Source organism: Cygnus atratus, chromosome 4 (assembly GCF_013377495.2).
Source record: "Cygnus atratus isolate AKBS03 ecotype Queensland, Australia chromosome 4, CAtr_DNAZoo_HiC_assembly, whole genome shotgun sequence".
Taxonomy (NCBI): Eukaryota; Metazoa; Chordata; class Aves; order Anseriformes; family Anatidae; genus Cygnus; species Cygnus atratus.
Window position 1 is genome coordinate 61,224,867 of NC_066365.1, and position 15,789 is coordinate 61,240,655.

At 41.6% G+C, this 15,789-nt stretch overlaps 1 protein-coding gene and 1 long non-coding RNA gene across 2 annotated transcripts in view; one reads left to right on the forward strand and one right to left on the reverse strand.

Moving 5' to 3' along the window:
* Positions 1–1,660: 1,660 nt before the first annotated feature.
* Positions 1,661–6,707, reverse strand: LOC118259471 (uncharacterized). Its single transcript, XR_004782033.2, has 3 exons — positions 6,562–6,707; positions 4,765–5,643; positions 1,661–3,104 (listed from the first exon to the last, which is right to left on the reverse strand). It is a non-coding gene; the product is annotated as an uncharacterized LOC118259471 (long non-coding RNA).
* Positions 6,564–15,789, forward strand: part of FAM184B (family with sequence similarity 184 member B) — a 41,961-nt gene continuing 32,735 nt past the window's right edge. Inside the window, 2 exon segments of the mRNA XM_050710261.1 lie at positions 6,564–7,057; positions 7,444–8,348. Of these exon segments, the coding sequence (XP_050566218.1) occupies positions 8,214–8,348 (135 nt within the window). The 5' untranslated portion in view covers positions 6,564–7,057; positions 7,444–8,213.

Below are 15,789 nucleotides of genomic sequence, written 5' to 3' on the forward strand. Positions count from 1 at the left end.
ACGCGCGCCCAAGGGGCGGGGCGCCGGGGATGCGGGGGGAGAGGGGGCGTTGGCGTTGCGCGGCGCCGCGCCTCTGCCGGGCGAGCCAATGGCGGGCGGGGAAATGGCGGGCGGAGCCGTGCCTCAACCCCTGTGCCGCCATCTTGTGGAGAGCGCGGAGCTGCGCGGGGTTGTGGGGGCGGTACATGCGTGCAGAAAAGGAGGTTTAGAAATCAGCTGAGGCTAGGGGCAGGTGGATGGAGGAGATGGGGACGTTTGGTGGATGGAAGAGATGGGGACGTTTGGTGGAGGGAGTGACGGCTTGCTTGCCGCTGGGGGTAGAGGCCAGGTTGAAGGGTTTGGGGTTTTCTCGTTTTAGGAAGGTGTGAGGTGAGCTCCATGCCTGTGCTGGAGCTCATTTTGTGACTGGTCTAGAGCAAGGGTCAGTAAAAGCAGAAATTAAAAGGAGGTGGGCCATCTGTAGGATATAGAGCTACTGGAGTGAGTCCAGAGGAGGGCTGCGAAGGTTATGAGGGGACTGGAGCACCTGTCATACGGGGACAGGCTGAGAGAGTTGCACCAGTTTAGCCTGGAAAAGAGGAGAGTGAGGGGAGACATCATCAATGTGTATAAGTATCTGGGGGGAGGGTGTCGAGAGGATGGAGCCGGTGTCTTCAGTTGTACCCAGTGACAGGACGAGAGGCAGTGGGCACAAACTGAAGCACAGGAGGTTCCAGCTCAATATGAGGGGACACTTCTTTACTGTGAGGGTGACAGAGCACTGGAGCAGGTTGCCCAGAGAAGCTGTGGAGTCTCCTCTGGAGATACTCAAAACTGGCCTGGATGCCATCCTACACAGCATGCTGTTGGTGATCCTGCTCCGCCCATGGGTTGGACTAGATGATCTTCAGAGGTTCCTTCTGACCTCAACATATCTGTGATTTTGTTACCCCAAAGCAAGTGGGGTAGCAGGCCAAGTCCTGCCTGTGTCTAAAAGTAATAAAACCCCTTTCTTACTGAAATAGGGGCGAGAATGATAAAGAGTTGTAGCTGTCCTGTTGGAAAGAATATTTGTGTTCTTTCCAGACTGCATCTTTTACTAGTGTAAATTTTCCCCTGCATTTTCAAGCATTTGTCGTGAACCTACTGTATCCTTTGAAGTGAGAATAAATTCTGTATCTCATTAAGAAGTGGAAGGTCAAATAAGCTGAAACTCGAGAGACTTGGTTACAGAATGTGCTGTGAGAGGGGGAGATACTTTACAAGAAGCAAGGTGCAGTGGATGATGAGTCAAATGGAAACATTCTGAGCACTTACTAATTAGAAACAACATTCAGAAATGTGGACATAAGCAGTTCACTATGGGCTGTAGGAACTTAGGGTAATTGACATCTATCTGTGTTTAGGCTTATAAAAACATGTCTAATTACCTCAAGCGGCAGTAGTTATTTAGGAAGGATGGACGACATACCATTAGGAATGAAAGTGGGTCAAATAGGCATAACCCGTCCTGAAGAAGTGTTGGTTTTGTGTGTGAGGGATTTTTTGTTTTTTGTTTTCTAAGAAAAAAAAAATCTAACAAATAGAATAGATGAACACTAGGGGTCAGTATTGTTTCATAGCTGAATCGTCACAGTGTTTAGTAGATTTTTATCAACAAAATAATGGAATGATTTTCCATTTACAAATGTGTCAAGGATTATAGGTTATATGAGCTATTTGTGGAGAATGGACAGCAGCAGCAAGAAAAAAAATAAAATAAAATCATTTATACATGTGGCAGGAAGATTTTCCAAACATCATACTACCATACATTTCCATGTATTTGGCAGATACCTACTTTTTAAAGGTTAGTCTTTTGTAGGTTCTATTAACTGGTAACACCTGTGGATCTGGACTAATCCCCTTCTGTTCCTAGAGAGCAGGAAATGGATTCTATATGTTCAAGCATATTAGTTACATAAAATCATATATGCTAAAACAACTTTCTACTTTTTTTTTAGTTGGAGAAACAGTCTTCAAAAGCACCGTAATCAACGGTGAATCCTCAGTGAGATTTTGGTTTTTTTGCAAGTTCATATTTTCTAGGAAAATATAATATGTAATCATCTTTCTATTTAAGATATTTGTGCTGGAAAATTAAATTCATCCAGCTTTTTTTCTACCACAGTAGTCTGTTTATGAAGGAGAGGATTGAAATGGGAAGAGAACGGGTAAAACTTTATGATTCTTGTGGCTTTAAAAATCCAGGACTTTTATTTTAAGTGAAACTAATAATGCAAAGTGTATTACTTTTGATTCACATTTGGCAATCCAGCTGTGTCTGCCTGCATCTCAGATCTACAGATGGAGATTTTCCCCTGTGAATACCTTGCAGTCCCTTATGATCGATTTCATCCAGGATGTGAGATTTATTTCTTCAGTCTGCTTTAAATATTTCTGCTAGGCTTTGTATTCCTAGATTGAAATGGAAGTCAGGCTTCTGTTGTGACAAATTGAAGTCTAACCTGGTTAGACATACTGGCTTTCAGGTAAATATGCCACAGCAATCCAGATTTCCATAAAGTGTAACTGTCTTCTTGTGATACTAGCTACTTACTTTGTTTAACTGGTGGAAGGATTTGCTGTCAGAGTTTTTGCAGGTCATGTTTCACAGCCCTGAGTGTGCTATTAAGTCTTAATGGCCCCTGAGCAGCCTCCCTGGGGTTTCCAGCCTTTTCCCATGGGTCCTGGTAACCTCATTTCAGCTCAGCCCTGGGACTCCAGTCCTGGTCTGAACTAAATGTCAGGACTCAGTGAGAGCCAGCTGCTTCCTTAGGGATGAGGAGCTGAAGGAGGGCAGGACAAGCATGAAGGTAGTGACTATACCAGCTTGGGCCCAGTCCTGCAGTGCCAAGTGAGGTGAGTGGAGCAGGCCAGGAGGAGCGCACAGTCCTAACTGAAAAGGAAAGCAATGATGACAATCAGATCTTGGATGCTGCTCCAGGCTTTGGAGGGAAGTGTGCTGAAGATTCTCTCCTTGTCCTTCCAAGTAGTGATCTCATCTGTTAATGCTGTCTCTTTCTGACTGTGTCTGTCTCTTCTGATGGCACTGCTCAAGAGCCTTTCTCTTTCCTTTGTCAGTCCTGTTACGTGAACAGATACACAATGACACGGAGTGAGGAAAACTTGCTGCATGCCATTCATTTTGTGGTAATTTCACTTGTAGGTCACTGGGTAAAAAGCAAGTTAAAAAAGGAGAGTTGTTGCTAACCCATTTAGTTTGTGTTCCAGGGCTTTTATAACTGTTTCATATGGTTGGTTCGTTTCCATATTAAAGTATAAGCACAGTAATACTTCATCCATAATAGGGCCATCATTATGCAGTAGTAATCAGAGATTCTGTTTGCCACATTCCTCCAAAATGTGTGTGTAAGTCAGCTATAAAATTGTATACGAGTTTTCAAATAGTTACTATTTTTAGTCAATGGGGAAATCAGCCCCACTTCTGATGAGTTTTGAATTGGACTCTCAAATCCTGTTTGCCTTATGAGAGGGCAGGAAAGGAAAATTGTAAAATAGTTATATAATCCCATCATTGTAATTACCCAAGATGTACCAGTGACAGAATCTCTTTACGCTTGTCCTTTTTCTGGCATTCAACCCCTACGCAAGCTTTACTGGAAGCAGGATAATGAACTAGGTGGGGAGGATAGCTGTTCTTATGGGTCTTCTGACCACTTCTTATTCCTCTTTCCAGTTTTTTTTGTTTCTTTCTTTTTTTCTGTAAGAAGGAAATAAACAGTCCCTGAATTCTATATTGAGATCAAAAAGGCACTCTGTGATCAAAATGAATTTAAATGGAGATCAATAACGAGACTAGTGATTTATGAATTAAATTAGCATTTCACTTAGGGATGCATCTTCCTTTGTTGAAACACTGACTTGAGAAGTTGTAAATCTGTTTTACTGATAGGGCTTTGCCATTTGAAATCTACCATGACAGTTAATGACTACCTGTATTGTTACACCATTTTCAAATGCAAATTTTATTGGGCTGGAAAACATCAGTAGAGTCTAATCTGGGGAATCAGTTTAATTTTGCCCTCATATATATATAAAAAAAAAAAATCCTACTGACTTTAGTGGGACCGGTATTCAAATAAATAGTGGAAGAATTGGGCTTTGTATTAATTGTGCTTTGGGAAAGCTGTTTGCAATACACTAAACTAAGGACAAAGCTTATGCATTAAACATTTGCAACAGAAGTATCTTCTTCGTGTCTTAGAATTCATGAATTGTGGCCCTTTTAATAACAGCTAGTCTTACCTTGTGTATCCTACACATTTTTTTCTGTAGGTATAAATAATGCTGGACTGATGGACTTAGGTTTCAGTTGAGATAGTGAGGATAAAGTGGGTGAATTTGATGGTGGGTCACACCTTATTTTAATTGTACTGATGTTTAAATCATTAAGAATTTGAAAGATGTATTATGAAAGCTTTCCAGCCATTTTTGTCAGCCGTGTAAGCAGGAAGCTAATTTGCTTGGTGGCAAGGATTTTGTAATTGTACCTAGAATTGCACCTTCTCCCATTTGCCGACCCTGACGATGTTGACTTAGAGGCTTTTTACTGACTTTGATGTCTTTACTGGCATTAACTGATCAGCTGCCAGAGATTGTTTCTGACATGAGTCACTTTTATAGACTAAATATGTGACAGGAACAAGTGCTATTATGTTAACCAGGCAATAACAGATTGCTTTGGTACCATGGTAAAAGGATAAGAACTCAAAAGTTACTTACTTTGAGTGCAGTTTTTTTTTCCAAGTTCTTTCTTTTCTTTGTGACAGAGGGGAAAAGGTAGTATACAAATATTATGGAAGGATATATATATATTTTTGTTCTCCTACAAAGAAGGAGAACTCTCCAGAAGTCCTGTTGACTTCCACACTGAGTGAGACAGTAAAAATTCCTTCAATACTACATTATGAAAAAAACAGACCTGACAAATTTTGGGAGAACGTGATGAAAAGAATATCTAATTTTACTATGTAACAACGTCCCAGTCCTCCATCAAAGTTAGGAAAAGAACATACTCGCATGTAGTAATAGTCCACGTGCTGTGTTTTTCCAAATGCTAAGGGTGAGGAGACTAAAGTTAGTGGAACAAACGTCTCTAAACTTCAGTATGCACACCACAGTCAGTTGAGTTAGGAGGACTGCAAAGGAGGATATAAAAGTTTCAGAAGCTGTAGTGTAGTCTGCATATTGAACAAGCAGCAGGTACTGAAAGTGGAAGGCATATAGTCATTTATTCATATGGCACAATTTTGTAAGTAAATTAGTTAACACACCTGAGCAGCAAAGCTATAAACCTGTGTACAGTTGCTAACAGACTTGAAGACTATAGTGCCATAACTACCTTCTCTCTCATAATTTATGTAAAACAAATGCAACAATAGTAATTCAAGCAGAAGTGTGTGTGCATGTGTGTTTTCTGTTTAGACTGTTCTCATTTGTATTTTAAACTGTATCTTTGCCTTGTACAGCTCCGAGTTCAAGAACATTTTTCTCATCCACTTAAGTGTTCACATGGTTCACTTAAAATCCACTTTTGTATAGTATCTGCTTAAATGACCCTTTGTGATGTTCTTGCTTTGTCTTCTTATCCACAGGTGATCCCTAGACCAATTAAAAAAAAAAAAAAAGGTCAAATTCTCATTTAAAATCTCTGCTGAAATTCTGTTACTGAAATCAAGTGTTTTCCTGAGTAGCAGAACTAATGAAACCTTGAACCTCCTGTGAAGTTATGTTTTCTGGTTGCATTTTTTGGTGCATGAGGTCTGACCGAAGCTTTTCCAATGTTTGAACTATTAGCTGACAAGTCTTGTCTGGACTCGGAATAAGAATAATTTATCAATGACCAATTATGTTCTGCTACAACACCATCTTGTACCAAAGCCTCAAGTTTTTCCTTCTAATCCCCCAAAGCATATTAACAGACTGCCTGAAAATAACCTTTTTTTTATTGCTTTCCCAGCGTACCTGAAGTTCTGTGCTCCTCTACTCTGCCAGTGGAAGTGCCTCAAGCCTCCATCCAGGCATGCATTCATGTTCAGCGAAAAATAATAATAATAATAATAAAAATAAACGTTGCTATCTCTGTATTAGAGTTGTAACACAGGTGAATTATTGCAAGTACTTTTAAAACCCTTTGCATTTCTCTTAAATAGCATTCTATTTTCATTTAATTTTGTTCTTTTTCTGAGGAAACAAGGTAGCTAGGAAACTATTCTAGTCCTTTGTGTTCTCTTGATTGTCCTAATAAGCTTGCCAATTTTATCAAAATTATGCATATAACTAAGTTCCTGCATTTTTTTCCTCAAATCAGTGACCATGTAAAGAAGATAATATAACCATATATTAGCAGAGTTGAACTTTTGTGTGTACACATCTTATTAGATACCAGGCAATGGAGTGTCCTTATGCCATAGTCACAGAAAAAGTTCCAGTCCCAGGCAGCAGCATCTTTGACATTAATGTAAATTAATGAAGATACCACACTTAGTCATTACTTTGTGCAAAGATTATGTTTCTTACCTTTTCTTATTAATGTTCTTTCGGGGCTAAATTCTCTTCCCTGCTTAGTACCTAGCTTTGGCTGTGACCATCTTCATTTTCCTTCCTGGTGTTTTCTTTCTGCAAGTTTCTCAGTCAGTCTTCACTCTCACTCCTGGAGTGAAGATTCTGCCTCCAAAGCTTTAGAGTCCCTCTTTTTCTCCCAGCAGTTAAAGGGTTTGGTTTCTCTGTCCCAAGGTCTTCTCTTCTTACATCTCCTCACTCCTCCCTCTCCCCCCTGCTGCCTGCAGGCATTCTTCTTCTGCTCAATCTGTTTCCTCTTGGACTGCTTATTCTTAACAGGACCTTATCCCTTTTTGTCCTCATGGAGGATTTCCCTTTTTCTGCAGATTCCTTTTGCTCTGCCGTTAGCTGACACTGGATAATTCTTCTTCCCAATTCTGATCACAAGAAGCTCTTTTTCAAAGCCACGGCAAGCAAAGTGGAAGCTTCTAGCCCCAGAAGGTATTGCTAGAAGGTGAGAGGGGGCCGGGGAAGCCGCCTTACCTGCGTGGGACAGGGGGAAGAAGCAGCCTCTGTCCCCTGCGTACTCGTCTGGGCAGAGATGGGGCTTGCTCTCTGGGGTCCCTTGCATTGGCTGTGGTGACACATCGCAGGGTGTTGAGCAGCTCTCAGCTTTCCTACCTGTTCATTCTCCTTTTTCTTCACCTCTGTTTTCCCCCTACTTTGCTTTCTCCTCCCTTGCCTGTCTCCTGGACTTGTTTAAACATGTCCAGTAGGTTTTTTCTTCTTTCACAACACTTTACTGAACCATTCTTAAAAAAAAAAAAAAAAAACTTGCCTTTTTTATGCCCTTTTCCTTCTTTTGCTGTGCTCTAATCTATTTATTTTTACATTTTGAAGCGTGGTCTTTTTCAAGAGAATGAATAGCTGCAGATGAAGAAAAAAAGCCCAGCAATATTGTCCATTTTCTTCAGGCTACTTTCCAATGTGTTTAGTGCAACTGAGGGGAACTGGCCAGTCTCTGGATACGGCAGGCTGACCTGCTCCAGGACACCTTTCTGGGGCTCAGCTGTGTGTTTGAGGTGGCAGAACTGCTTCATTCTGCTTTCAGCAGAGCAGCAAAAATTGAACTAGCTTTCCTTCATCACTTTGTTGGTCCATCTGGGCTTAGAGAGGATTGCCAAAATAGCAGAGCTTGTGAAAGGTGCCATAATCCTCCTCTGACGACCCTTGTGATCCTTCAGCAGTCCAGGAAGGCAACATGACTTAATCTGCAGACGATCTCTCTATTAGATCCCCAGCAACGTCTGTGCCGCTGCCTGGCTGGCTGGCTCAGTGTATCCTGTGGGGAATTTGTAGCATCCAGCCGCTGGCATCTTCTCCTGGCGGAAGCTCAACCATTTGAAAAGAAGGGGAGGAAAAAAAAAAAAAAAGCCACCACGATCAGGAGGCTTGCACATGCTGTTCTCTGCCTCCTCGCCTGGGTGTTTTGCTGAAGGACTGGGACATCTGCACAGAAGGGAGAGAAGCAGCTGCTGCAGCTTGCCCTGTTTGGGGCTGAAGTTCCTCCAGTGCTGCGGGGGTTTGAGTGTGGGGAGGCGAGCAGCGAGGACAGGCTTGCACTGCCTGGAGCATACACAAACGGACTTGATTAAAATATTTCCAGCCTAATGGCCTCTGGCATAAACAAGCTTCATCAGCCCGGGACTTGCAATGGATCTAAAGCCCTTCGCAGCAGCTCGGCGGAAGGATGCAATAAGGAAATTCACATGAAAATGTGCAAGAAGATTGCCCAGCTCACCAAGGTAGGTCTGCCCGTGGCAGCCTTCCCAGCGAGGTGAGGCTGCCCCAGCCCAGGCTCGGAGCTGCCTCTGCCCGTGGCCCCTGCCTGGGAGGAGGGCAAGGAAAGCGCCGCTGTCCTGTAAGGTGCTTCCTGAGAGCATCCCTGTGCACAAACTTCGTTTCCAACAGTTCCCTGCAGGTGCTACGGAACAGCCTTCGCAGGTTGCCTGTGTGGCTTGCGACCTGGGTTTCACACTCAAAAGCTCTAAGTAGTGGGGAGTGACAGGGAGAAGAGCTCAGGCTATGCGAAGACATGGGGTTTGTCTTCGTGTCTGCACTCTGCTCAAATGAATTGACCTTAGGGGCTTTTTCCTGGAATTACCAAGATGTCATTTCACCTGCATTTTATAGATTCTCATGTGATTTTGTTGCACAACTGCAGCCAAACTGTGGTGCTAAAGAGTATTACTTCTTGTCTCGTGCTTAATTGTAACTGATGTGCATAAACGGAAACTCATTAAATGACCTTAGTAAAAGACAAGAGTTGGAGAAGACAGAACTAGATGACGTAATATATGGTACTAAAACTTTCAGTCAATACCAAGCTACACTAAGAAATGTTTGAATATTTTCTTCTTAAAAAAAAAAAAAAGAGAGAAAATCTGTAGCAGGTGACAGTTACCTTTTAAGCTACTTTTATGCTTCACCTTTGTTAGTGAGAAAAAGCTATTTCATACCCTGGTTTATTAACACTTTTAACACTTTTACATGCTCTGTATCTTTACTGCATTTTAGCAATGCAATAGGAAAGCATTAAAATGTATGAGTTAGAATGGCTTGCTAGAATGGCTTGCCATTGTTCTCATCTAATGATGACTATATATGATAATTTATATCGTGTATTATACATAGACAAGAGCTACCTATACTTACACATGTACTAACTGTATATACTTACTATACTGTACCTATGCCCATGCTTACTTACCAGTGCTTTGGTTGTATGTTTCTATAAGAGCACCATAAAAAATTTGATCCTTACTTTATGCCCACAGATGCACGCATTACTCTTTAAGGCACATGTTGATTCTGTGGTAATTGTAAGCTAACTATCCAAGTACATGACAATATCGCTTTTTATTATTCTTAGAGAGGAGCACTTTCTGTTTATTAATACCATTCCCGATTCCTCAAACAGAGTGAAATGTGCATGGAAAGATGGCTGTAAATCAGATTATGATTTTCCTAAATTTCTTGGTCTCTGTCTGGTATTCAGTTGCTATCTTAGATTGATATTAAGTAAAAATTGACCATAAATACCACTCAAAAAAAAATCCCTTTTCTAACAGAAAAGCAATAAGTGTGTCTCTTATGCTAATTGGGAGCTGATTATACTTCAGAGTAGAAGAGTTGAGGAATTACCATATCCTTCTTTCTGAGTAATCCATTTCTCAACATCTGACCTAGAGCATATTGATGAGATCTGTGCAAAGAAACCCTTCTTCAACTTTTCAACTCCACAAGCTGAATTCATATTCTGTAGAGATTTCTGTGCCTTCCTTTTTATACATCATGATTCTTTTTAAAGTCTCTCTAATCTCAACTCTTATGAGGGAAAGAATGCCTTATTCCATGTAAAAACTATTCGCTTACTTTATAAAGATAGACTTGGGGGATAAAAACTTTTGAGAGCTATTTTTGCAGCAGAAAGGCAAAAATTTTACCTCAGAACAAAGGATCCTGGCAAAATGTTAGTAAGGTTTTCATCAAATTATATGTTCCTGATAAATTTCTACTGTTAAAAGGTGGGTTGGGTAATTTCTACTTTTAACAGAAGTCCTCATCTGGATACTTTTAAGTCATCTTGTTTTATACTTGAAACTCAGAAAAGTACTTCTGAAAAGCAAATCATTCTATTTTAGAATGTGGCTTTTCAAGAACCAATTTTCTCTGCTATAACACCATGATTACAGAGAACTTGGGGCAGGATTTGAATTTTAATCATACACTTTCTTTTCTATATTCTGAGTATACTATTGCTATACCAACAGCAAACAGCTATGAAGTAAAATCTGAGATTGCATTAGCAGAAAAATGGGTATATGAAAAAAGTGTTATAATCGGTTTTGGCCTAGGAACTTTGAGAGTTCCCTTTCAAATCACTCTCATTTCTTTTCTGTTACAGCTGGGATAACCATAATGAATTCATTCTTAGTTTTAATTTGCTCATAGGGTTCTCTTTTCCTGTTTCTAACATAGTATGACCTACTGCTATCTGTTATACAACTACAACTTTCTGTCCTAGTGATGACAATTTCATTGACAATTTCATTCAATCATCTCCACATGGACAGTGGGATTGAGTGCACCCTCAGCAAGTTTGCTGATGACACCCAGCTGTGTGGTGTGGTTGACACATTAAAGGGAAGGGATGCCATCCAGAGGGACCCGGACGTGTTGGAGAGGTGGGCCTGTGCAAACCTCACGAGGTTCAACAAGGCCAAGCGCAAGGTCCTGCACTAGGGCCAGGGCAATCCCAAGCACAAATACAGGCTGGGCAGAGAATGGACTGAAAGCAGCCCTGAGGAGAAGGACCTAGGGATGTTGGTTGATGAGAAGCTCAACATGAGCTGGCAATGTATGTTTGCAGCCCAGAAAGCCAACTGTATCCACGGCTGCATCAAAAGCAGCATGACCAGCATGGTGAGGGAGGTGATTCTTTCCCTCTACGTTGCTCTCACGAGACCCTACTGGGAGTGCTGCATTCTGCTCTGGGCCCCCCAGCACAAGAAGGACGTGGACATATTAGAATCTGAGTCCAGAGGAGGGCCATAATAAAGATGATGAAGGGGCTGGAGCACCTCTCCTATGAAGACAGGCTGAAGGAGTTGGGGTTGTTCAGCCTGGAGAAGAGACGGCTCCAGGGAGACCTTAGAGTGGCCTTCCAGTACCTGAAGGGGGCTACAGGAAAGCTGGGGAAGGACTCTGTCAGGGAGTGTAGGGGTAGGACAAGGGGTAATGGCTTTAAACTAAAAGAGGGTAGGTTTAGTTTAGATACTTTGAAGAAATTCTTTCCTTTGAGGGCTGTGAGGCACTGGCACAGGTTGCCCAGAGAAGCTGTGGATGCCCCATCCCTGGAGGTGTTCAAGGCCAGGCTGGATAGGGCTTTGAGCAACCTGGTCTAGTGGGAGGTGTCCCTGCCCGTGGCAGGGGGTTGGAACTGGGTGGTGTGATTCTGTTCATCCACTCTGCATTGTGGCAAAAGGAGAAATGAATACAAAATGTTTAAATTAGGTGTATGATACAAAAGCTGCCTTGCATTCTGTTTCTCTGTTTTATAGTCAGTGGTGGCTGCCTCCTACTCAAAGGCAAAGGAGCAGCGTGCAGAGACATCAGTAGCAGAACCAAGCTGGGCGAGGTGATGGTTTCTATCAGCAGTGTGAACTCCTGGTGACATGGTACGATGTTTGTTGGTATGGGAATCCCCACAAGTAATCAGGGCACAGAGGTCTTGAAAGCAGCTCTCATTCTACTGTCCTGCTGTTTCTGCTTTTGGAGAGGTAGAACACAGCAAGTTTTCACACCTTCGGTCATGTAGTGCTTTTTCTGTTCTGCACTATTTTTGCTGTAGTGGTAAAAATACAAACCTCCAGGAATTCTGCTTCAGGTGACAAACTACTGCTTTCTGTAGCTCATATGGAGGCCATTTATGATTTTTTTAGAAGCCTGGCCCTCCTTTTCAAAGACTAACTCTTACCACTGTTGACATTTCACCAAGCACGTTTGTTCTGTTGCATGTTCAAGGTGTTCAACACAGGCTGTATCACGCCTGCTCCGTTCTGCCCTGCCAGTACCCGTCTGTCCTTGCAAAGGATCTCAGCGCTTGGGAGTCTTTGAAATTAAAGGTGCAGATGTCAGATGGTAATAGCAATAGTTGTAGTGCTCTGGTATTGGAATAGCTATCCACTAAACTGAAAGTGAGGAAAAATGCATCTGTTTGAAAGTGCAAAAATAAATAATTTTAATTGCCAAGTAATGGAATTGGAGTCTTTCATAAGCAGAACTGACTTGAGGGGTGATCTGGATTTAGTGGATGCAGAGAAATACAATGTGGAAAAGCTATGTATTCAGTATGGCATATTTATAAGCTCAGTCAGGCTCTTACTTCCCCTCCTCCTCCTACTCCCCCTCCAAAAAAGTAAGGTGGCTTTTACAATTCACAGCAGAATTAACCACAGACTCTTGTTTACCATTAGACATCTGGCTTCCCATATTTGAAGTACACTAATGAAAACATGGCAGGATTTTATTGTTCATTGTGCAGTTTAGTTACTTCTTTTAAAGCATTAGCACATGGTACTAAATGAATATGAGACTAACCAGGTTTTGTTTTAAAAATATATTCTAAAAAAAGAAATTACAAATTAAAACCTGAAGTTTTTAATGCAAGTAAAAAATGTACAAGACGTGGTAATATTAGTGACTTTGGATGAGAGATGTCTGGGTCTTCTGGCTTTTGACATTAAAATCAGGTTACTTTGCAGCTATTTGTCAATGAACTTGGCTTTGAGTTTTCAGAAGATAACTCATGAGATTTAAGAAGTAAAAAAATTCAGACAGAAAAATTCTGCTTCCAGATGGGAATGCCCATCTGGAGTTGTCATTCACATAGACAGATGACACACTTGTTTGGTAGATACCTTTCTGCAACATTTGAATTATAGGGACTTCAGTTGGTACATTTTCATGATTGTAGCAGAATGCACAACTTTGTGCCAGTGATGTAGTGATGCATCAAACACTGCACCCTTGGTATGCTCTTTTGTGCATATCAATTCCTTGCATTTCCAGTATGTTTAGCAATAACATGGAGTTTAAAATGTGTGGTGAATTTTATAAGAAGCATTGGGCTCCCTGCTGCCTCAGGCTATGGGTTTCTAATATCCACTGGCAATTACAGGATTTTCATCTGCTTACAGGTTCTCAGGACAGTTCTTTTCACTTGAGATAGGATGAGGAATGCAAGTGAACTCTTGAAGAAGAGTGCTTAGGAGCATGGATCAGCTTTCAGTGAAAAGGCAGCCTGGACAGAGCTGGCAAGCACTAGGTACAGTACAGATATCCATGATATTCAGGCTTCTTTTCAAACCTCTGCAGTGGGGCTCAGGCAAACCTAATGCCCTGGAACCAAGCCTAGTATGAATAACTAGGGTGGTGACCTTATCTGGTTATCAGAGAGCTCCCTAAGTCACGAAACAATTCTGTTTCCTTCTCAGAGACAAATTCCTGGAGACCAATGGAGGAATATTTTTAATGAGGAGAGATAGTTACTCATTTTCTCTAGGGGTTCATGTGACTCTTTATGGGGAATTTGGGAGCTTTGTTGCAAGAAACACATTTTAAATTGTAGTATTTCTGGTTAAATAGATTTTTATTTTTTAAAAAATCAGGCAGTCTGGTGAGAATTCTGCATATGTCGAATCCTGTGGACCTGAACGGAGGAACAGAGTGCCAATGCAGGGAAAAGTTAATTGCTGGTAAAACACAGTAAACCCTTTTTTTTCACCTGCAGGGGAAAGAAACATCAAGTGGGAACAAGTGTGCTCTTTTTGTACAAGAAGCAGCATAGGCAGATGTTCCTTAACGTCTCTGTGTGGAGCAGCTGAAAATGTTACGTACTCTGGCTGCTTAACACCACCAGTCACCAGAAGGTTTATTGCCCTTCAGCTGAGTCAGTAGAGTAGAAAATATGAACATTATTTAATAAGCTTCAGTGGGAAATGAGTCAGATAAGCAAAACCCACTTTCATTAGTTGTTTGAGGAAGGATGTCTGACTTTTGCACAAAAGTGTGTGAGATACATTAGCATATTCTCCAGCCCTGCAGAGAAGGACATGGAGGCTACGGTGGATGAAAAATTGGATGTGAGCTGGCAATGTGTGCTTGCAGCCCAGAAAGCCAGATGTATCCTGGGCTGCATCAAAAGCAGAGTGGCCAGCAGGTCGAGGGAGGTGATTCTACCCCTCTGCTCTACTCTCGTGAGACCCCACCTGGAGCCCTGTGTTCAGCTCTGGGGCCTGAAGGACATGGACCTGTTGGAGTGGGTCCAGAGGAGGGCCACAAAGATGACCAAGGGGATGGAGCACCTCTCCTGCTAAGGAAAGCTAAGAGAGGTGGGAGGGTTTAGGTTAGAGAAGAATGCTTAAAGGGTGCTTATAAGAAAGATGGAGAGACTTTTTACAAGGGCATGTAGTGATAGAACAAGGGGTAGTGGTTTTAAGCTAAAAGAGGGTAGGTTTGGATTAGACTGTAGGAGGAAATTCTTTACTCAGAGGATGGTGAGGCATTGGAAAAAGTTGCCCAGAGAAGCTGTGGATGCTCCATCCCTGGAGTCGTTCAAGGCCGGGCTAGATGGGGCTTTGAGCAACCTGGTCTGGTGGGAGGTGTCCGTGCCCATGGCAGGGAGGTTGGTCTAGGTGACCTTTAAGTTCCCTTCCCAAACCATTTTGTGATTCCGTTATTTAGTTCTATTAGTTTCACTCTAGAGGTGGAAATTTCTGAGAAGAATTAGCAAATCATCTGTATGTGTGTGAGCACATAGATTATTTACACCACTCCAGTGTTTTGCAGGATAGCTGTATATCAGATCATTTAACCTTTCCTATTTTATTTGCCATAAAAAGTGGCTGATAGGTTTGGGGTGGAAATATGATCAAAGTCCAATGGTTTACTCTGGAAGCACATATCAGCTGAGCAGCTGTAACTGTCTGAGCATTCCTGTTGGCCCATGTTCCTAGCTGAAATATGTTGTGTTTCTTAACTAAGTTTAAGTTAAGTTCATTGACCTTATTTACTATGATGTATTAACAGTACTCAGTAACCAGTGCTTGCCGTGGCCCAGCTGATGTGCAATTAGTTATTACGCTACCAGAGCTCTACTGTGTGCTCAAGGCTTTTTGATGTCAGTTCTCTAGAGAGGTATTCAGCATTCTACAGAAATGAAGCAAAATGGAGCAGCATAAAAACTAGGATCACGCTTTTGGAGCTACAGTACTTTTCCTTTGGGCAAAGAATATAAAAACTGGTTTCCATGTAGGCATAGAAAGAAAGAAAGAATCATTTTGTAAAGCTGCTTACATTTTGTCCTAAAAAGACTAGAAAAGTCAGCTGTCAATATCCCCATGATATATTTGATGATGCATTTGTTTAAATTATTTTTACATACAATTTTCTATCAGGATTTCAAAGGTAGCACTATTGTTGCCTGTTAGCTGACAAAAACGTACAGACTAAGATTTCTTAACCTGTCAGCAGTACCATTTCCGTACAGAACTGGAAGGGAACTCCCAGATCATAAAGTCCATGTGCAATGTCATGTAATTGTGTTAACTAGTCAAAAACAGTATTAAAGCCACTATTTCTATTAGGAAGTAACCCATAATCTTCTTATTTAGATGGCTAGAA